The sequence below is a fragment of the Electrophorus electricus genome, chromosome 1 (genome assembly GCF_013358815.1).
Source record: "Electrophorus electricus isolate fEleEle1 chromosome 1, fEleEle1.pri, whole genome shotgun sequence".
Classification (NCBI taxonomy): Eukaryota; Metazoa; Chordata; class Actinopteri; order Gymnotiformes; family Gymnotidae; genus Electrophorus; species Electrophorus electricus.
Window position 1 is genome coordinate 17,595,985 of NC_049535.1, and position 23,452 is coordinate 17,619,436.

Below are 23,452 nucleotides of genomic sequence, written 5' to 3' on the forward strand. Positions count from 1 at the left end.
GTTTCTGTATCTGTTTCTTATACTTTTCATATGTTTCTGAGTGAGTACCACACTTCCAGTGTATGTATCTGAAATAGCTACAATGGAAAATAAAGATGAACTGAACTCAACTAGTATAATGGATCTTTTGAATTAAAGTAATGCAACGTAGCATAGAATTGAGTTTAAAGCATAAATTGACTCATTTGAAAATTAATTTGAAATTTAACTTGGAGCCATTACTCTGTCGAATGTTTCAGCATGGGAGGGGTGAGCTGCACTTATTTAACCCTCCATCTGTCCTGCCCAGTAGGCACGAGTGAGTTCCCACTGTCAGAACATGATTAAATGCTACAGTGACAGAGTGAACATAAGACATAACAATGAACTTATAGTTGAGCGAGTATTCAATGGATAAACACTATATAGAAAGATTTTAATTCAGAATATTCCTTTTGCTTAGTCTGTGAGCTCTGAATAAAATGTGAGAGAGACAGGCAGTGAGAGAGAGGAGAGAGAGAGAGAGAGAGAGAGAGAGAGAGAGAGAGAGAGAGAGAGAGAGAGGAGTATTCTGTGTTCACATATGATCCAAGAAAAACACAAGTCCTGGAGCAGAAGCACACGGTTGACATAACAAATTCAGGGTCTGAGTCGCTCCTTCAACTTTGCAAACTTCCCACTGAATTTACCCCAACACACACACACACACACACACACACACACACACACACACACACACACACACACACAGGCACAGATAATAGTTAGAGGAGGGGAACCTCAGCAGTGGTTTTCGGCAACGTAAAACAGATTCCTCCCAAAACATTCATACTTATTGCCCATTTTCTTAATATCCTCTTAATTTCTACCTACGTCAATCAGGTCCCAAATTTCAGTTTTATAGGAAGACATTAATTCTTTTATATAAATAAAGAAAATCCCTCCATAACATATGGTGATGTCTTTTTCTTTTCATTCAGAAGGAGAGTGGCAAGATGTGAGTTTGAGAAAGACCTTGTCTGGCCTTAAAGGGTTTTCCACAGCTCCGTTAGACTGTTTATGTAGGTGTGACAAAAGAGTGCACAAGAAGCTCTCGAAACGGATCAATTAACTGTGACTAATGAGCAAAAGCTAAGGGACTGTCAGCATGATCCACCAGATGATCAGTACGAGCCTCACATTTGGAGAGAGAATGGTTAGGATGAAGAGGTACAAAGAGTGAATGTTAGCGTCAGCAGGTTCAGTGGTCACAACGTCTCTGAGTTATGTGACTTGTCATCCAGTGAAAATGGATCATGTAACAAATACCTCTGGACTCTGAATGCAATAAAACAACAGAGCAATCCTGAAAGGCCACGTAAAAATGCGTGCTCTGTTTAAACGTGTAATTAGTGGTATCAGGAATGCACTGCTTGGTTAAATATGTGCAGACATCACGGTTCTTGATGGGTAACATTAATTACTGGGATGTTTCCTTGTGTGCTCCTCCATTCCCTGTTCTATAGATCTCAGGCACTGCAAAACTGTTTGTTTTACCTGTATAACATTCAACAATGAATAGGCAAACCCTCCATGAGTCAGTGTGGTAGATCAGGTGTGCTACAGCTGAAAGACCAATGCGGTGTGTATACCACTGCGGTGTGTCTACCCTCTAGGGAGATGTAGAAGCTTGCAACCAGAGCCATAGACCACATTCACACAGCACAGTGGAAGTGGCCAGAATACAATGATTTTTCCTTTCACACAGTTGGGTTTTTTAAGCAGTGTGAACACCTAATATTTTCAAACCAGTTTTGCATCACTTTCATACATAGTAGAAGACAGAAGACAAGGTATACAATGTCCATGTGACCCCAGTGAAAAGTACTTGATCAGAATTTGTTATGTTCATTTTACTATTTCAGTGACGGACTGAGTAACGGATTATATTTTCACAATGTTATATTGTCCCAAAACCAGTACCAATACATCAGACCCCATTTACAGCAGGATTTCATAAAGCGTGTTTTATACAGAGTGAGTGTCCTTCAAAACGGCCTAAAAATGGCTCAGACTGGTATGACTCAACATGCATATATTAACCTTTCTGGTGAATGTACACCACACCATGGGACCATGGCCGCCCTACAATGTGTAACTGTGGCTCTAACAACATAATAGTCTACACTGATTATTATGCACAATGACAGATGAACAGAAACATTATGATTATATAAGCAGCTGCACCTTCATGACTCAAAGTGTTGTAAAAACACTTAAAAAAAAATTTGGTCATTTCACTCATAAAAAAGTGGTCATTACACACATAACACGCTATAAGATCTCACTTCAGATCCACTGCTTTAAAAATGACAGAGAACTTAGTACTTGTTCTTCATCTGGACTGGTGTAGTTGCGTTAGACAATCCTGGATAACAGAACTGCAATCCAGGTTAATTAAAAAAAAACAACATCCTGGACTCTACTGCTCACCCAGCAAACGTGTTAGACCGCTTCATTGCTTGCTTTGTAATTCCAAAAGCTTTCATGGTTGAATAGCTGAAACTGTGCTGCTGGTTGGGACATTAAAATATTGCAACCCCAATTTAATTTAGTTTAATATCATTTCCTGTAAAAATCAGAATGGCAGAATCAGCTCTACGAAACTTTCTCTGTAACAAAGTCACGTGTCTAACTCGTTGCTGCACAAGTTAATTAATTAATTTGATAATGAACCCATCTACGGTATTATGAAGTGGCTTTAATCACAGTTGTTCATCTCCTGAGTCATTGTATCTCATTTATTCAACACTGAAATTTAGGTTAGTTGCTTAAGTGCTTGCTTAAACCCTTGGATTCTGTGAACCAAACTAGGAGATGGGAAGTTCAGAGGGGGAGGATGTGTGGAAATCACCAAAGTCACAGACTGACTCCACATCACTTTATTTATATACACCACCTCTATAACTGTTGACAAATGGCTGCGATATATTTTACAGTCAACTGTAATTTGTAATTTGCTACAGTTGGTACTCTGAAGTTTATTGACTGTACTAAACTCACATACTGTACCTATTATGATGTTTTAAAAACTGTTATCAAGCCAGTCTATAAGAAAAACAATTATAGACCTGTAGCTTTAACTTCTCTTGTGATGAAATGTCTATAAATAAATAAATATGTGTCTTCACTAAAAACAAAGGTAAATTCACAACTGGACCTGATCCATTTTGCTAGAATCATTAACACCATTACATACTTCATTATGAAGCATCTAGAAAACTCCAAGGCTTATGCAAGTTTGCTTTTTGTTGATTTTTTATTTCTGGTTTAATATTCTCTTAAATATGCACTTTTACTCTTTCTGCATTAATACTCTTTAGTTGTTCCCCCTTTTTTGTTGAAGAAACTGAAGCAGATGAGCATTCAGCCTTTTATTATGAAATGACACCACACTGTCCTGTCAAGTCTCACTCAGTAAAAGTTAGCAGCATCCTTTTAGTGTAAAATGATCAGGTGTCCCCAAGCTCGTTCATCCTCTTTACTCTCCTTTCAGACGGGCACATCAGCACTCATCCACGCAACCGCATTATCAAATTATCTAATGACACTGCTTTATTAAGTTCACTGTATAAAGATTCTGCTACGTCATAATATCAGTAGGAAAGAAAACTGCCCAGTGCCCCATATTAAATGTCAGCAACACCACAGAGATGCTGTTTGACCCCCAGTCATGTGATCATGTACAGTAATTTCCATTATCCAGGCTTGTATCTGCATGCCCATATTCCTAATGCATTCCCATGGAAAACATGCTGATAGTCTGTGTTCCAGATAACAGCAAAGGCTGTATTTTAACAAACCGAGTTCGTTTCTTTTTCATCAGGCAGCTTTAGAGAGTTTCATTTGTAATCTGGCGCAGTCCTGGCATGGCACCCACTGGTGAACGCACCCCCTCCCCTCGGCGCGTGTCCTGTCCCTCGTTACATCTGTAAAATCAGCATTTCAGAAAGTGCTGGGGACGTGTGCCAAACGTGAATGATCCCAATTACTCCAATCTGTACCGGATGGCCATGACTACTTACCTACACACGAAGACTCCTGACTCGCCATCGGCGCTATGCTCTTATGCCCACACTAAAGTACTCTGGGTCTAGAATTTTTTTTCTTGTTGTTGATGTTGTTGTTAATTAAGAAAAAAGAATGTTTTTCTGTCATCTGTGGTAAGCCCAAATGTCCCAAAAATGACCAACTGTGAGCCGTACTTTGTGCTGTGTGTTCTGCATCATTGGCTCTAGTTGGTCCCAGTCAGTGATGCTTGGTCAAGTGTGCATGTTGAATTAGTGTCGGTTCACGGAGAATTTTCTGATTGGCTTTAAATTTCAATTGAAAGGACAATATAGCCATAAACTGCATAAAGGTTTCTTTGACACATTGTGGCTTGATTTAACATGACAGCGTGCTCATTCATTTTCATTAAATGCTGCAGTTGGAGACTCGCATTTGGTTCTTTTTTTCTGCATGTCCTTCAGCTGTGGCACCTTGCCACTTCTCAATGGCAGTTTTCATAAATGTGTTATTCTTGACCGTTTTATTGTCATCAACTGTTTAACAGCCAAATGAATGAGCCTATGGAAACCAAACATGCACACGGGGTAAGGTTTAATGGTAGTGTTGACAACTACTTACAAAGTACTTCTCAGTATCTCTCAGACCTTGTTAACGAACTCCTGCAAGACAGAGGGGGCAGTGGCTCGGCTATGGGCCTTACATGCCTGCATCCATGCCCTCCCCTGATGCCTGTCAGACTGTAGGTGCTGTGCAGGACTCTTTGGTGAGGCACTATGCCCCTCTCTCCTGCTCCAGCGCAGCTGGGACCAGAGGCAGGGGGAGCAGGTACTTCACTCTGACGGTATTCGGATCTCTGTAGTCCAGACTTGACGGAGGGCAGATGTAGCCCTGGCCTGCAGCCTTCTGCATCTACTGCCCTGTGATCTGGTTCTCCACCTGAGACAGAGGATCTGGCATGGGGGAGAGTAAGAGTCTCCTACCAACTTGATGGCACAGTCTGTGTTTCTTTGGGCGGGCAGACGCATAGCCTTAATGGTGGCGAAAAAGACAAAGTAAGATATTTGTGATAATTAACCACTTTTTTATACACCTTTTTAAAGCTTTTTTGTAAGGTAACAAAGGAAATGAAAATCATTTTTGCTTTCAAGCCATTTGCCGCTTAGTCCGACGTAATCACAGATGAAGAGGCAAGTTTTGTTTGCAGGATACCAGCAGCTATACATGCATACCTGATGCAGACATGTCAGCTGGTTACATCTTACTAAGATCTCAAACAAACAGGAAATGGATGATTGCAGACGCAACAACCAGTTGTCAAACCACGTACAGCTTTGGTGCGTGAACCCTGGTAGACTGCTCCGCTTCGCCAAGCAATCACCATAAATTTTAACCCGAGCCAAGGCAGGACTCCAGATAGACTTTAAAGAAACATGTTAACACCGTTGCTAATCATGGAAACCAAGGTCCTTTGATGTTTTCAATAAAATGTTTCACATGAATCTATTTTTATATTCTTACATTTCACTACATTCAATTACTGTCCAATATCTGGTCTGGCACTGTAGTTAAGTCATCCAGAACAGAAAGAAGGAGTTTTTTCTGCCTCAATTACCCAAAGTGTTTGTGTTTTACTTTGGTGACTGTTGTGCATACATACAAACAAACAAACACACACACACACAAACAAACAGAACGAAAAAGAGAGCGATAGAGAGATAGAATATGTCAACCACAAGTCTAAGCGGCTTCAGTAGCGAACGTTTCGTCTTCTTCACAAGCTGCACTACATTTCTTCATGAGCAGCTGTAATATGAAGGTGAAACTAATTTGTGGTAACTTAAGGTGGTCCAGTAGATATTAAACACTTTTTTTTTAAGTGGTTAGTGGCATGTGTGGCGTAAAAGTAACGCAGATACAAAACCCAAACAAATCCAAGTGTTTATTTAAGAAATGTCAATGTATGAAGCAAATGTACAGCAAGTGTTGCATTTTTAATTGATTTCACTTTTAATTTTTAAAATTAATTTCACTTAAGAATATTCTGTTTTATTTATGCTTCTTTCATTGTGAAAATGTCTGTCTATACCAGAAGCAAGATGATTAGTTTGAGATTAGCTAATACTGAAGAGTTAGCTAGGAGATAAATGGGGAGTGGGTCATCCTGAGTGTGTCATGTCAACCTGGGGCCTGTGTTTGGTCTGAGCTTGGTTTTGGGAGAAGAAGAAAAAAAGTGATATTTGTAAAGCGTGCTTGAGTTTGAGAAAGACCCTCCTTCAACAAGCTCTGATCAGTTCTAGTTTCAATTTCACAGTCAGTTTATAGGTGTTTAGAGATGCCGCACTATGTTCTCTGAGTCTAAGACAAAGTTCATCATCACAGGTAACCACAGGCTTTGCGACATGTTGGCTACTGGTTTTGAAGTTCTGCGGTTGTCACACTTTATCTGGTACAGTGTATTTGTTGGTGGACTCATATGCTGGGCAGATCTAGCTTGTAGGGCTGGTGGGCGTGCATGACCTCGTACTCAGAGTTCAAAGGTTGCTGAACATGTGTGGATCCAGAGTCAGAAGGCTGTTGAGTAGAGGTGTAGTTCCTACGCTCACAACATCGCTTGACCTGAAAAAACAAGGCCCAGAAACCAACTTCAGCCGAAACACATGAATATGATAAAAATATCGAAACCTGCTCTATATGTTACAGTTAAAACATCTACAACCACTCTACACAATAGACCAAAAACATCTAAACCTGCTCAATACGTTATTGTTAAAATATCTACAACCACTCTACACATGACAGAAAAACATCTAAACTTACTCTATATAGCAGGTGAAATAAGTATTGAACATGTTACCAATTTTCTAAGTAAATATATTTCTAAAGGTGCTATTGACATGAAATTCTCACCAGATGTCGATAACAACCCATCCAATCCACAAATGCAAAGAAATCAAACCATAAATGTCCATAAATTAAGTTATGTGTAATAATGAGAAACGACACAGAGAAAATGTATTGAATGCATGAAGAAAGAGAGCTGCAAAAATCCATGGAAAGTCATGACACCAGCTGAAATCTATCAGTAATTAGAAAGCAATCCTGCCACTGAAATTAATATCAGCTGGTTCAACTGATGGCCTATAAAAAGGTGTCTCGTTACCAAGGTGCCACATAAGAAAATCTCATGATGGGTAAAACCAGTGAGCTGGAAATATGTGGAAGGAAATAAAGCTCAAGAGTTCATAGAAGGAGCCCACGGAACCTTCAGGATTTGAAGAGTGTTTGTGTAGAAGAATAGGCCAAAATCACACCTGAACAATGCATGCAACTAGTTTCTCCATACAGGAGGCGTCTTGAAGCTGTCATCACCAACAAAGGCTTTTGTACAAAGTATTAAATGAATTTAAGTTAGCATGTTCAATACGTTTTCTCATTAATACACATAACTTAATTTATGGACATCTATGGTTTGATTTCTTTGCATGGGTGGACTGGATGGGTTGTTACCGACATTTGGTGAGAATTTCATATCAATAGCACCTTTAGAAAAATATTTACTTAGAAAATTGGTGACGTGTTCAATACTTATTTCACCTGCTATACATTATAGTTAAACCAGCTATACATAGGCTGTATTCAGAACCACATATCACCAGACTAAATGGCATGTCAATAGTGTGCCATTCAGGTTTGCCACTTCGCTTCATTTAACCTTTTATCGTGCATACTCATATATAGTGTTTCCTTTTTAACATTCATACTAAATAAATTGTAGGTATATTTATACATTTCTTTCTCTGTATCAAGAAAACTGTATGTAACTGTTTCCATTCTCAATAAAATGGAAAAAAAAAAAAAGTTAATCTGTCTGGGACATTCCCAGAACTTCACACATTACAAATTTTCTCACTATTTGACAGCCAGAAACGTATGAATGTATATGTATGCATGAATCATGAGTGTCTACTGCTGCATGTGAGTGTATATATGTAGGTGTGTGTGTATGTACTCAGGTCCCATGCGTTTGTAATGGCATATGTGCAGGCAAAACACACACCTTTGGAATCCCACTGAGCAGAATAATGGTGATGATTGACAGGAACACAGAGACGGCTGTAATCACACACACAAGGATGAGTGTGTGATTCAAGTGTCCCTGTCGCTCAGGACACCGGATTTCCTTTCCTTGGTAGAAAACAAGCGGGTGAGTTGAGCCAGAGCAGACTGTGTTGCTTAGTACACTCTAAAAGACTGGCCACTACCTTTATTCAAACAACCCACGCAAACTTATCAGCGTTTGCAATTTGAAGCACTTGATACTAAGTGTTAACAAAAGCTTGAACTAAAAATTTCAGATAAATTAAAATTCTGACAGATCAGAATCAAAATATTGCTTTTCTATTAATGTAATCTGGAGGAGGACCTCTGGTTGTAAATACATGTAGGAGGAGGATGCTTACCTGACACTACTAACAGATACCTCTCCTTGCTTAAACTTTCTGTTTCCTCTTTGTTAAATGTACACCAGTAAACACCGGAGTCTCTCACTGTCACATTGTGGATGGACAAAGTGAAGTTGGACAAGTTTTTATTTGAGTCTAATCTGCCATTATATGGTGGCTTTGGGGTAAATGTTCCATCTCTGTAGAAATAGGACACCGCCTGATTTTTATGCATGAATTTGTGAACACGCACTCCGTCCTGTGGCTCATGTCTGGGGCTGCACTGTATAGTAGCCACCTCACCAACAGACACTGACACAAACAAGGTGCTCTCTTCTGAAAGAGAAAGGGAAGATTTAAATACATTTATGTCAAATACATATCAGTGAGAATTGATGTACTTGAATAAAATTGTACTTAAATCAACAACAGTAGAATTGTTACCCCTGTGGTGTCTACAGTTATTCTGTTATTAGAATTAATGCTAAAAACAAACAAGCTTATGAAATTACAGTAAAAGTGTTAAATATTATATACATAGTATATTGTTTAATATTATCATTGTAATTACACGACAAGCTGTTTATCATGAGTGGTAACACAGAGGGTTCAGATTTCTCATCCAAAACATTCATCGATTTTATGACTGGACCTTCTGAGTTCCCAGCATTAGTCTGTTATACTGGGAGTCAGATGGACCAGTATTTTCAAACTGCACAGCCTTCTTACTAAAACAACACACCACTTGCGTTACTTTCTGAAAAGCTTAAAAATGACCACACAAATGTTCAACTCAATGCATAATGGCAGTTCTCTTATATGAGGGATATAGTACTACCTGTCACAGGTGAAGTGTCTACTAAGATTGTTTTAAAAGATACGCCTAAAGGAGACCTACCTGCGGAGGAGCTCGTGAAGACAAAGCCGTAGAGTAGAACGTGTAGAATCAGCATGTGCGTGCAAGAGGACGCCATCACATCTGCTACATGCAGGACCTTTCAGAAGTACTGCTATCTATAAACAGGAAACCTTATATAGTCAAAGGACATTCAGTGTCACAACAAAGACACTTTTTTACATCCATCACAGACCTGCACAGAACTGCATACATCTTTCCAAAAAACTGTACACAGCTTTCAGAAAAACTTACATTTTCAATGCACCCATGGTTTTCACTTATGATGATAAAAAAGTAACATTTTTGGTGAATATGTCACTCTGATGTGAAACCTCTGTGCTTGAGTTATTTTCATCTCATTCTTGTCTGTGCTTTGTGACCTCATGCCTCTGATCTCTGTGAGACAGTTCCTGTAGCAGTGCACTGTGCAGAAGCACTTTCAGACCTAGAGCTCGAGTCTGTTCCCGTCTCTGCGGCTATGCTCATACCTAAACCAGACACATGAAGCCATTCAGTCAAGATTTATGCCTCGTTATAGTACAGAGACAGCAATAATTACAGTAGTTAATGATCTGTTGTGGTCTTCTGACCAGGGTTATGTCTCTTTGCTTATATTAGTTGATCGGAGTGCAGCATTTGATACTATAGATCACAATATTTTACTAGATTGACTCGAAAATGTTATTGGGGTTATGGGAATAGCTCTTTACTGGTTTAAATCTCATCTAGCCGGTCGCTACCAGATTTTTAACCTAAATGGAGACTTTTCAGCAGATTTCCCCATCTCACTTGTTTATTTTCATCTGTTAAAGTGAGAATAATAAACAAACAACTCAATTTACAAATAAACAATTCTGACATTAATTTTTTTTTTTTTAATAAAAATCAGTGCCCAATATAGCCAACCTTCTTTTCAGTAAGTCCTAAGCCTTCCATTCATGGAGTCTGTCAGTTTCTTAATCTGTCGACAATAAACTTTTTATGCAGCAGCAACCATCGCCTCCCAGACACTGTTCAGAGAGCTGTACTGTTTTCCTTCACCATAGAACTCCCATTTAAGAATGGCCCGCAAGTTCTCTATCGGGTTTAGGTCAGGTGAGGAAGGGTGCCATGCCATTTATTCTTTCATCTTTAAGTGTAACGCGTGGTGGCCCGAGTGCCGCAGAGCGAGGGGCAGGACGCACAGACTTCCTCGACAGGGACGAACATTTATTAACATAAACGACAGCAGCACTCACACGTATTACAAACGATGAACATGAAACGATTGACGTTAAACAAACTCGATACGCAAGAATACATCAACACAAACACGTTACATTCCGACATTACGCCGACAACGACCAACTGTACCGCACACCCTGACGTGAGTTTAAATACACACAGACAAAACGAAGTACAGGTGTGTGCAGGCGTGGCCACAAACAAAAGTCCTCCTACTGCACCTGGCTGGCTAAACCACGTGACTCGCGGGAGGCGAGCGTTCCGTGACATTAAGGATAGCCACGCAGTGGAGTACTTCGATGCATGCGATGGAGCATTGTCCTGCATAAAAATCATGGTCTTCTTGAAAGATGCAGACTTTTTCCTGTACCACTGCTCGATAGTATCAGCCCCAGGATACCTGCGCAGACCAGCTAGGTGAGATCCTACACTGTCTCTAACTTCAGCCTGTGCCGGAAAAGGGCTCAAGTACTCAGTTCAAGACATCCTGTCTTATTCTGGTACCTAATGAGTCTTCTCTATCTGCTGTAAATGACTGTAGACCATCTGCACAACAAACCTCATGAAAGTCCTGGAGAGACTAGTTTTGGATCATCTTACACCTCAGGTGCACACCTCTATGGACCCATTGCACTTTGTCTTCGACCCCAATGTTGGAATTGAAGATGCCATCATCTACCTGTGTCAGTGAGGCCTCTCTTGCCTGGATAAAGAGGACAGCACTCTGAGGATCACGTTCTTTGAGTTCTCCAGTGCCTTCAACAAAACCCAGGATTCACTGCTGCGTGAGAAGCTCCAAGGATGCAGGTAGATACCTTCACAGCCTCCTGGATTACTGACTACGTGACGGACAGATCACAGTTCGCGCAACCGAGGGGGTGTTTGTATGAACGTGTGTAAATTAGTGAATTTAGCCAAAATCACTGATAGGCTAAAAAGGGATCTGACACACTTTGCCCAACAAGATTCAGACAACTCTGTGTTGTATTTGCTCATTTATTTAGTCCACAATTGATTCACAGCTATATCTTCTCATACACAAAACATTAAGAGAAACAACGGTCAACAGAAAATAAGATTGGAAATGTAACACTAAAGCCATCTACAAGAAGGGTCAGTATAGACTCTACTTTTGGAAGACATTACAGTGTGTTGTTGCATGTCTTGTACAAGTCTGGTATAGGATGTGTTGTGCAGGAAGTGCAGCACCTGTTTTAGCAGTATCAGAGCTGGAGAATCTGAAGACTGAACCAAGTGAATAAGAGGGCTTGTTTGTGCTGGGTACTACCAAGGGACTAATATGTCATTATGCTTATTTAGAACTTAACCTCTAAATGACTTTTCTCAGCGTGTAAATCAGGAATTTAACACAAAATCAGGGTTTAACAGTACACCATTTCAGGATTAAGAAATATACCCACCACACGTAGAGCTCCTGCCTTGGGTTTCCAGAGTTTCAGAACAAAAAGATTAACTCTATCTAAACGAGTGCTACTCGTACAGCTGCATGACCTGATTAGCATGTAAACTGGAAAGTGGTACATGGTAAAATATGATGGATAAACGCAATTATCCTTATTCTGTCAATAGGGGGAGCTCTTTCCCAGGCAATGTTAAGAACTCAACTTGGCACGTCACAAGAGGTCACTTGCGTGTTCTGAGTACACTGGCCAAAGACCCGTCTGCAGACCCAGGGCTGGCCGGCAGTGGACGAATAGTGGACAATGCACTGATAATAGATAAAGTGCTGCACAGAAGTGCATAGTTTTGTACTGTTCATTTCCCCTTGTGACACTCCTATGGGTAGAACCAAGTTCTCGCCAGCAGATTTATGTATATACACAAAAGCAGCACTATGCCCTCTCAGCCTTCACAGTACAGGGACTGGTTCTGGAAAAGAGGACTAAATGTTTATTTTGGCTGTCAATTTAGATAATATTAGCTGTCATGAAAAAAGCAAAGATTATTGTTGCACTCCATACAACATGCAAAATAGATTACTGCACGTTTGTGAAGCCAAAAAAATTGTTGATGAAAATTCATCAAAATAAATTACTTTAGCTGTGAATTTTGTGAATATTAGCTGCTGAAATATTAATTCTAGACCAACCAACAGCAAGCTCTAGAAAAAAGTGCTTTTCTTTTTAAAATCAAGCTGCAGAATTGCTGGTCTGCAATGGAGTCAGAGAAGAAGTTCAGATATATTCATGCCAACAGCTCATCCTCATCACCGCTAATCACAGCCCTGTTGACACACTGGATATGTGGTTCTTATATTTCAGTAAAAACAGTGCGTTGCGGTGTCTGTGTATTTTCCGGTGGATTTCTATGCTGGGTTGATGAATGGCTGTGATTCCTATGGCCAGTAATCACGTATGACCTCATACTCAGACTTTACAGGCTGCGTGGGTATTCTGAGTCCGAGGGCTGTTGAGTGGGGGGGTATTTTCCACGCTCACCATTCTTTATCTGGAAAAATAAGGCACAGCAAACAACTTGGTCCACGACACAAGAAGATGATAAAACAAAAACATCTACTCCTACTCTACACATTATGGTTAAAATATCTACACCTGCATTCAGAACCACATATCTCCAGACTAAATGGCATGTCGATAGTGTGCCATTCAGGTTTGCCACCTTGCTTCATTTAACAGGTTTTTAAAAAGGTTTTATCTCATACATAGTGTATGTAGTATATTTTATGCTTAAAAAAAATCAACACCTTCTTTATATGCTGTAGTAAAATATGTACACCTGATCTTCACATTAGCTTAAAGATGCACTCTATATTTAAACATTTACAACAGAACCCAGTGAATAACATTTCCCAGAATAATAAGAAACACCTTCATTTCAGAGTCTGTTTTCTAAAAGTCTTAGCATAGATTTGAAAATAAACACTGTGATTTTGGAACAGAACCATTATCAATAAATAAATTAACTTTTTTTTTTCTTCAAATCTCTTCAAAAAGCACTAAGAATCTAGATAACTATTAGCTCAGACTTTTCCCTCTCTGGGTTTATTTGTATATTGTTCTTTTCCTGCATGAAGAAAATTGTCTGTCACAGAGATTTGTTCAAACACACAACTTTCTATTAATGTAATCTGGAGGAGGACCTCTGGTTGTAAATACATGTAGGAGGAGGATGCTTACCTGACACTGTCTATACCAGAAGCAAGATGATTAGTTTGCGATTAGCTAATACTCAAGAGTTAACTAGGAGATAAATGGGTAGTGGGTCATCCTGAGTGTGTTATGTCAACCTGCGGCCTGTATTTGGCCTGAGCTTGGTTTTGGGAGAAGAAGAAAAAAAAGTGATATTTGTAAAGCGTGCTTGAGTTTGAGAAAGACCCTCCTTCAACAAGCTCTGATCAGTCCTAGTTTCAATTTCACAGTCAGTTTATAGGTGTTTAGAGATTCCGCACTATGTTCTCTGAGTCTAAGACAAAGTTCATCATCACAGGTAACCACAGGCTTTGTGAGATGTTGGCCACTGGTTTTGAAGTTCTGCGGTTGTCACGCTTTATTTGGAACAGTGTATTTGTTGGTGGACTCGTATGCTGGGTTGATAAGCAGATCTAGCTTGTATGGCTGGTGGGCGCGCATGACCTCGTACTCAGAGTTCAAAGGCTACTGAACATGTGTGGATCCAGAGTCAGAAGGTTGTTGAGTAGAGGTGTAGTTCCTACGCTCACAACATCACTTGACCTGAAAAAACAAGGCCCAGAAACCAACTTCAGCCGAAACACATGAATATGATAAAAACATCGAAACCTGCTCTATATGTTACAGTTAAAACATCTACAACCACTCTACACATCAGACCAAAAACATCTAAACCTGCTCAATACGTTATTGTTAAAATATCTACAACCACTCTACACATGACAGAAAAACATCTAAACTTACTCTATATAGCAGGTGAAATAAGTATTGAACACGTCACCAATTTTTTGGCTGGTGGGCGCGCATGACCTTGTACTCAGAGTTTAAAGGCTGCTGAACATGTGTGGATCCAGAGTCAGAAGGCTGTTGAGTATGCTTTTTGTTGATTTTTTATTTCTGGTTTAATATTCTCTTAAATATGCACTTTTACTCTTTCTGCATTAATACTCTTTAGTTGTTCCCCCTTTTTTGTTGAAGAAACTGAAGCAGATGAGCATTCAGCCTTTTATTATGAAATGACACCACACTGTCCTGTCAAGTCTCACTCAGTAAAAGTTAGCAGCATCCTTTTAGTGTAAAATGATCAGGTGTCCCCAAGCTCGTTCATCCTCTTTACTCTCCTTTCAGACGGGCACATCAGCACTCATCCACGCAACCGCATTATCAAATTATCTAATGACACTGCTTTATTAAGTTCACTGTATAAAGATTCTGCTACGTCATAATATCAGTAGGAAAGAAAACTGCCCAGTGCCCCATATTAAATGTCAGCAACACCACAGAGATGCTGTTTGACCCCCAGTCATGTGATCATGTACAGTAATTTCCATTATCCAGGCTTGTATCTGCATGCCCATATTCCTAATGCATTCCCATGGAAAACATGCTGATAGTCTGTGTTCCAGATAACAGCAAAGGCTGTATTTTAACAAACCGAGTTCGTTTCTTTTTCATCAGGCAGCTTTAGAGAGTTTCATTTGTAATCTGGCGCAGTCCTGGCATGGCACCCACTGGTGAACGCACCCCCTCCCCTCGGCGCGTGTCCTGTCCCTCGTTACATCTGTAAAATCAGCATTTCAGAAAGTGCTGGGGACGTGTGCCAAACGTGAATGATCCCAATTACTCCAATCTGTACCGGATGGCCATGACTACTTACCTACACACGAAGACTCCTGACTCGCCATCGGCGCTATGCTCTTATGCCCACACTAAAGTACTCTGGGTCTAGAATTTTTTTTCTTGTTGTTGATGTTGTTGTTAATTAAGAAAAAAGAATGTTTTTCTGTCATCTGTGGTAAGCCCAAATGTCCCAAAATGACCAACTGTGAGCCGTACTTTGTGCTGTGTGTTCTGCATCATTGGCTCTAGTTGGTCCCAGTCAGTGATGCTTGGTCAAGTGTGCATGTTGAATTAGTGTCGGTTCACGGAGAATTTTCTGATTGGCTTTAAATTTCAATTGAAAGGACAATATAGCCATAAACTGCATAAAGGTTTCTTTGACACATTGTGGCTTGATTTAACATGACAGCGTGCTCATTCATTTTCATTAAATGCTGCAGTTGGAGACTCGCATTTGGTTCTTTTTTTCTGCATGTCCTTCAGCTGTGGCACCTTGCCACTTCTCAATGGCAGTTTTCATAAATGTGTTATTCTTGACCGTTTTATTGTCATCAACTGTTTAACAGCCAAATGAATGAGCCTATGGAAACCAAACATGCACACGGGGTAAGGTTTAATGGTAGTGTTGACAACTACTTACAAAGTACTTCTCAGTATCTCTCAGACCTTGTTAACGAACTCCTGCAAGACAGAGGGGGCAGTGGCTCGGCTATGGGCCTTACATGCCTGCATCCATGCCCTCCCCTGATGCCTGTCAGACTGTAGGTGCTGTGCAGGACTCTTTGGTGAGGCACTATGCCCCTCTCTCCTGCTCCAGCGCAGCTGGGACCAGAGGCAGGGGGAGCAGGTACTTCACTCTGACGGTATTCGGATCTCTGTAGTCCAGACTTGACGGAGGGCAGATGTAGCCCTGGCCTGCAGCCTTCTGCATCTACTGCCCTGTGATCTGGTTCTCCACCTGAGACAGAGGATCTGGCATGGGGGAGAGTAAGAGTCTCCTACCAACTTGATGGCACAGTCTGTGTTTCTTTGGGCGGGCAGACGCATAGCCTTAATGGTGGCGAAAAAGACAAAGTAAGATATTTGTGATAATTAACCACTTTTTTATACACCTTTTTAAAGCTTTTTTGTAAGGTAACAAAGGAAATGAAAATCATTTTTGCTTTCAAGCCATTTGCCGCTTAGTCCGACGTAATCACAGATGAAGAGGCAAGTTTTGTTTGCAGGATACCAGCAGCTATACATGCATACCTGATGCAGACATGTCAGCTGGTTACATCTTACTAAGATCTCAAACAAACAGGAAATGGATGATTGCAGACGCAACAACCAGTTGTCAAACCACGTACAGCTTTGGTGCGTGAACCCTGGTAGACTGCTCCGCTTCGCCAAGCAATCACCATAAATTTTAACCCGAGCCAAGGCAGGACTCCAGATAGACTTTAAAGAAACATGTTAACACCGTTGCTAATCATGGAAACCAAGGTCCTTTGATGTTTTCAATAAAATGTTTCACATGAATCTATTTTTATATTCTTACATTTCACTACATTCAATTACTGTCCAATATCTGGTCTGGCACTGTAGTTAAGTCATCCAGAACAGAAAGAAGGAGTTTTTTCTGCCTCAATTACCCAAAGTGTTTGTGTTTTACTTTGGTGACTGTTGTGCATACATACAAACAAACAAACACACACACACACAAACAAACAGAACGAAAAAGAGAGCGATAGAGAGATAGAATATGTCAACCACAAGTCTAAGCGGCTTCAGTAGCGAACGTTTCGTCTTCTTCACAAGCTGCACTACATTTCTTCATGAGCAGCTGTAATATGAAGGTGAAACTAATTTGTGGTAACTTAAGGTGGTCCAGTAGATATTAAACACTTTTTTTTTAAGTGGATAGTGGCATGTGTGGCGTAAAAGTAACGCAGATACAAAACCCAAACAAATCCAAGTGTTTATTTAAGAAATGTCAATGTATGAAGCAAATGTACAGCAAGTGTTGCATTTTTAATTGATTTCACTTTTAATTTTTAAAATTAATTTCACTTAAGAATATTCTGTTTTATTTATGCTTCTTTCATTGTGAAAATGTCTGTCTATACCAGAAGCAAGATGATTAGTTTGAGATTAGCTAATACTGAAGAGTTAGCTAGGAGATAAATGGGGAGTGGGTCATCCTGAGTGTGTCATGTCAACCTGGGGCCTGTGTTTGGTCTGAGCTTGGTTTTGGGAGAAGAAGAAAAAAAGTGATATTTGTAAAGCGTGCTTGAGTTTGAGAAAGACCCTCCTTCAACAAGCTCTGATCAGTCCTAGTTTCAATTTCACAGTCAGTTTATAGGTGTTTAGAGATGCCGCACTATGTTCTCTGAGTCTAAGACAAAGTTTATCATCACAGGTAACCACAGGCTTTGTGACATGTTGGCCACTGGTTTTGAAGTTCTGCGGTTGTCACGCTTTATTTGGAACAGTGTATTTGTTGGTGGACTCGTATGCTGGGTTGATAAGCAGATCTAGCTTGTATGGCTGGTGGGCGCGCATGACCTCGTACTCAGAGTTTAAAGGCTGCTGAACATGTGTGGATCCAGAGTCAGAAGGCTGTTGAGTAGAGGTGTAGTTCCTACGCTCACAACATCGCTTGACCTGAAAAAACAAGGCCCAGAAACCAACTTCAGCCGAAACACATGAATATGATAAAAACATCGAAACCTGCTCTATATGTTACAGTTAAAACATCTACAACCACTCTACACATCAGACCAAAAACATCTAAACCTGCTCAATACGTTATTGTTAAAATATCTACAACCACTCTACACATGACAGAAAAACATTTAAACTTACTCTATATAGCAGGTGAAATAAGTATTGAACATGTTACCAATTTTCTAAGTAAATATATTTCTAAAGGTGCTATTGACATGAAATTCTCACCAGATGTCGATAACAACCCATCCAATCCACACACGCAAAGAAATCAAACCATAAATGTCCATAAATTAAGTTATGTGTAATAATGAGAAACGACACAGAGAAAATGTATTGAATGCATGAAGAAAGAGAGCTGCAAAAATCCATGGAAAGTCATGACACCAGCTGAAATCTATCAGTAATTAGAAAGCAATCCTGCCACTGAAATTAATATCAGCTGGTTCAACTGATGGCCTATAAAAAGGTGTCTCATTACCAAGGTGCCACATAAGAAAAATCTCATGATGGGTAAAACCAGTGAGCTTTCTCAAGAATGGCCCAGCCAATCACCTGACCTGAATCCAACTGAAAATACATGGAAGGAACTAAAGCTCAGAGTTCATAGAAGGAGCCCACGGAACCTTCAGGATTTGAAGAGTGTTTGTGTGGAAGAATGGGCCAAAATCACACCTGAACAATGCATGCAACTAGTTTCTCCTTACAGGAGGCGTCTTGAAGCTGTCATCACCAACAAAGGCTTTTGTACAAAGTATTAAATGAATTTAAGTTAGCATGTTCAATACGTTTTCTCATTAATACACATAACTTAATTTATGGACATCTATGGTTTGATTTCTTTGCATGTGTGGACTGGATGGGTTGTTACCGACATCTGGTGAAAATTTCATATCAATAGCACGTTTAGAAAAATATTCACTTAGAAAATTGGTGACGTGTTCAATACTTATTTCACCTGCTATACATTATAGTTAAACCAGCTATACATAGGCTGTATTCAGAACCACATATCACCAGACTAAATGGCATGTCAATAGTGTGCCATTCAGGTTTGCCACTTCGCTTCATTTAATGTTTTATCGTGCATACTCATATATAGTGTTTCCTTTTTAACATTCATACTAAATAAATTGTAGGTATATTTATACATTTCTTTCTCTGTATCAAGAAAACTGTATGTAACTGTTTCCATTCTCAATAAAATGGAAAAAAAAATAGTTAATCTGTCTGGGACATTCCCAGAACTTCACACATTACAAATTTTCTCACTATTTGACAACCAGAAACATATGAATGTATATGTATGCATGAACCATGAGTGTCTACTGCTGCATGTGAGTGTATATATGTAGGTGTGTGTGTATGTACTCAGGTCCCATCCGTTTGTAATGGCATATGTGCAGGCAAAACACACACCTTTGGAATCCCACTGAGCAGAATGATGGTGATGATTGACAGGAACACAGAGACGGCTGTAATCACACACACAAGGATGAGTGTCTGATTCAAGTGTCCCTGTCCCTCAGGACACTGGATTTCCTTTCCTTGGTAGAAAACAAGCGGGTGAGTTGAGCCAGAGCAGACTGTGTTGCTTAGTACACTCTAAAAGACTGGCCACTACCTTTATTCAAACAACCCATGCAAACTTATCAGCGTTTGCAATTTGAAGCACTTGATACTAAGTGTTAACAAAAGCTTGAACTAAAAGTTTCAGATAAATTAAAATTCTGACAGATCAGAATCAAAATATTGCTTTTCTATTAATGTAATCTGGAGGAGGACCTCTGGTTGTAGATACTTATAGGAGGAGGATGCTTACCTGACACTACTAACAGATACCTCTCCTTGCTTAAACTTTCTGTTTCCTCTTTGTTAAATGTACACCAGTAAACAGCGGAGTCTCTCACTGTCACATTGTGGATGGACAAAGTGAAGTTGGACAAGTTTTTGTTTGAGTCTAATCTGCCATTATATGGTGGCTTTGGGGTAAACGTTCCATCTTTGTAGAAATAGGACACCGTCTGATTTTTATGCATGAATTTGTGAACACGCACTCCGTCCTGTGGCTCATGTCTGGGGCTGCACTGTATAGTAGCCACCTCACCAACAGACACTGACACAAACAAGGTGCTCTCTTCTGAAAGAGAAAGGGAAGATTTAAATACATTTATGTCAAATACATATCAGTGAGAATTGATGTACTTGAATAAAATTGTACTTAAATCAACAACAGTAGAATTGTTACCCCTGTGGTGTCTACAGTTATTCTGTTATTAGAATTAATGCTAAAAACAAACAAGCTTATGAAATTACAGTAAAAGTGTTAAATATTATATACATAGTATATTGTTTAATATTATCATTGTAATTACACGACAAGCTGTTTATCATGAGTGGTAACACAGAGGGTTCAGATTTCTCATCCAAAACATTCTTGGATTTTATGACTGGACCTTCTGAGTTCCCAGCATTAGTCTGTTATACTGGGAGTCAGATGGACCAGTATTTTCAAACTGCACAGCCTTCTTACTAAAACAACACACCACTTGCGTTACTTTCTGAAAAGCTTAAAAATGACCACACAAATGTTAAACTCAATGCATAATGGCACTTCTCTTATATGAGGGATATAGTACTACCTGTCACAGGTGAAGTGTCTACTAAGATTGTTTTAAAAGATACGCCTAAAGGAGACCTACCTGCGGAGGAGCTCGTGAAGACAAAGCCGTAGAGTAGAACGTGTAGAATCAGCATGTGCGTGCAAGAGGACGCCATCACATCTGCTACATGCATGACCTTTCAGCAGTACTGCTATCTATAAACAGGAAACCTTATATAGTCAAAGGACATTCAGTGTCACAACAAAGACACTTTTTTACATCCATCACAGACCTGCACAGAACTGCATACATCTTTCCAAAAAACTACACAGCTTTCAGAAAAACTTACATTTTCAATGCACCCATGGTTTTCACTTATGATGATAAAAAAGTAACATTTTTGGTGAATATGTCACTCTGATGTGAAACCTCTGTGCTTGTTATTTTCATCTCATTCTTGTCTGTGTGCTTTGTGACCTCATGCCTCTGATCTCTGTGAGACAGTTCCTGTAGCAGTGCACTGTGCAGAAGCACTTTCAGACCTAGAGCTCGAGTCTGTTCCCGTCTCTGTGGTTATGCTCATACCTAAACCAGACACATGAAGCCATTCAGTCAAGATTTATGCCTCGTTATAGTACAGTGTTGTGGAATTTTGAACAAACAGCAAGTCAGACATGATTAAGAGAGTAATTTAATAAGAAAAAGAATAAAATAAATGTTTGACTCTCCTCAGGTAGGGAGCCCCGAGTATACAAAACCGTGGCTAGTTATACTACTCCTGTGCTGTCTTTAACCAATCATCTTTTCTTAAGCATCTCTTCTTTCCTTTGTTGCTGTGGCTATAAGCCAATCAGCTCTCGGCTTGGTTTTTTCCACAAACCAACCCAAACTGACTCCAAACAGTGTGGGTTGTGTGTCAAGTTGACCTTGATGTTAACAGTTCCTGATACATGTTCAACTTAATCAGCAACAGGTGGATACAAATGTGCAAACAGCATTATTAATTTACGAACAAAAGGATCAGTGTGATTTTATATGAATCACATAATACATAGTTTCGTATCATTTTCCATCACAACAGAGACAGCAATAATTACAGTAGTTAATGACCTGTTGTGGTCTTCTGACCAGGGTTATGTCTCTTTGCTTATATTCGTTGATCGGAGTGCAGCATTTGATACTATAGATCACAATATTTTACTAGATTGACTCGAAAATGTTTTTTGGGGTTATGGGAATAGCTCTTACTGGTTTAAATCTCATTCTAGCCGGTCGCTACCAGATTTTTAACCTAAATGGAGACTTTCAGCAGATTTCCCCCATCTCACTTGTTTATTTCATCTGTTAAAGTGAGAATAATAACAACAACTCAATTTACAAATAAACAATTCTGACATTAATTTTTTTTTTTTTAAATAAAATCAGTGCCCAATATAGCCAACCTTCTTTTCAGTAAGTCCTAAGCCTTCCATTCATGGAGTCTGTCAGTTTCTTAATCTGTCGACAATAAACTTTTTATGCAGCAGCAACCATCGCCTCCCAGACACTGTTCAGAGAGCTGTACTGTTTTCCTTCACCATAGAACTCCCATTTAAGAATGGCCCGCAAGTTCTTCTATAGGGTTTTTTAGGTCAGGTGAGGAAGGGTGCCATGCCATTTATTCTTTCATCTTTAAGTGTAACGCGTGGTGGCCCGAGTGCCGCAGAGCGAGGGGCAGGACGCACAGACGTCCTCGACAGGGACGAACATTTATTAACATAAACGACAGCAGCACTCACACGTATTACAAACGATGAACATGAAACGATTGACGTTAAACAAACTCGATACACAAGAATACATCAACACAAAAACGTTACATTCAAACATTACGCCGACAACGACCAACTGCGCCGCACACCCTGACGTGAGTTTAAATACACACAGACAAAACGAAGTACAGGTGTGTGCAGGCGTGGCCACAAACAAAAGTCCTCCTACTGCACCTGGCTCGCTAAACCACATGACTCGCGGGAGGCGAGCGTTCCGTGACATTAAGGATAGCCACGCAGTGGAGTACTTCGATGCATGCGATGGAGCATTGTCCTGCATAAAAATCATGGTCTTCTTGAAAGATGCAGACTTTTTCCTGTACCACTGCTCGATAGTATCAGCCCCAGGATACCTGCGCAGACCAGCTAGGTGAGATCCTACACTGCCTCTAACTTCAGCCTGTGACGGAAAAGGGCTCAAGTACTCAGTTCAAGACATCCTGTCTTATTCTGTTACCTAATGAGTCTTCTCTATCTGCTGTAAATGACTGTAGACCATCTGCACAACAAACCTCATGAAAGTCCTGGAGAGACTAGTTTTGGATCATCTTACACCTCAGGTGCACACCTCTATGGACCCATTGCACTTTGTCTTCGACCCCAATGTTGGAGTTGAAGATGCCATCATCTACCTGTGTCAGTGAGGCCTCTCTTGCCTGGATAAAGAGGACAGCACTCTGAGGATCACGTTCTTTGAGTTCTCCAGTGCCTTCAACAAAACCCAGGATTCACTGCTGCGTGAGAAGCTCCAAAGGATGCGGGTAGATACCTTCACAGCCTCCTGGATTACTGACTACGTGACGGACAGATCACAGTTCGTGCAACCGAGGGGGTGTTTGTATGAACGTGTGTAAATTAGTGAATTTAGCCAAAATCACTGATAGGCTAAAAAGGGATCTGACACACTTTGCCCAACAAGATTCTGACAACTCTGTGTTGTATTTGC

The 23,452-nt window shown here is 40.1% G+C and overlaps 2 protein-coding genes across 3 annotated transcripts; both read right to left on the bottom strand.

Annotated features, from left to right (window-relative positions):
- Positions 1 to 5,953: 5,953 nt before the first annotated feature.
- LOC118242010 lies at positions 5,954 to 9,564 on the bottom strand. The gene is made up of 4 exons (XM_035530117.1): positions 9,370 to 9,564; positions 8,490 to 8,807; positions 8,087 to 8,214; positions 5,954 to 6,645 (listed from the first exon to the last, which is right to left on the bottom strand). The coding sequence occupies exons 1-4, from the start codon at positions 9,443 to 9,445 to the stop codon at positions 6,499 to 6,501; spliced, it is 669 nt and encodes a 222-aa protein (XP_035386010.1). The 5' UTR covers positions 9,446 to 9,564; the 3' UTR covers positions 5,954 to 6,498.
- Positions 9,565 to 17,329: 7,765 nt separating this feature from the next.
- Positions 17,330 to 21,292, bottom strand: LOC118242009. 2 transcript variants are annotated; one of them, XM_035530105.1, is made up of 5 exons: positions 21,045 to 21,292; positions 20,795 to 20,910; positions 19,915 to 20,232; positions 19,512 to 19,639; positions 17,330 to 18,029 (listed from the first exon to the last, which is right to left on the bottom strand). In XM_035530105.1, exons 2-5 carry the CDS (start codon positions 20,886 to 20,888, stop codon positions 17,838 to 17,840), a joined length of 732 nt encoding a protein of 243 aa, XP_035385998.1. In that variant the 5' UTR covers positions 20,889 to 20,910; positions 21,045 to 21,292; the 3' UTR covers positions 17,330 to 17,837. The 2 variants fall into 2 exon arrangements, with proteins under 2 accessions (XP_035385998.1, XP_035385995.1); XM_035530102.1 differs by lacking the exon at positions 21,045 to 21,292 and having other exon boundaries at positions 20,795 to 20,996.
- Between the last annotated feature and the right edge of the window lie 2,160 nt (positions 21,293 to 23,452).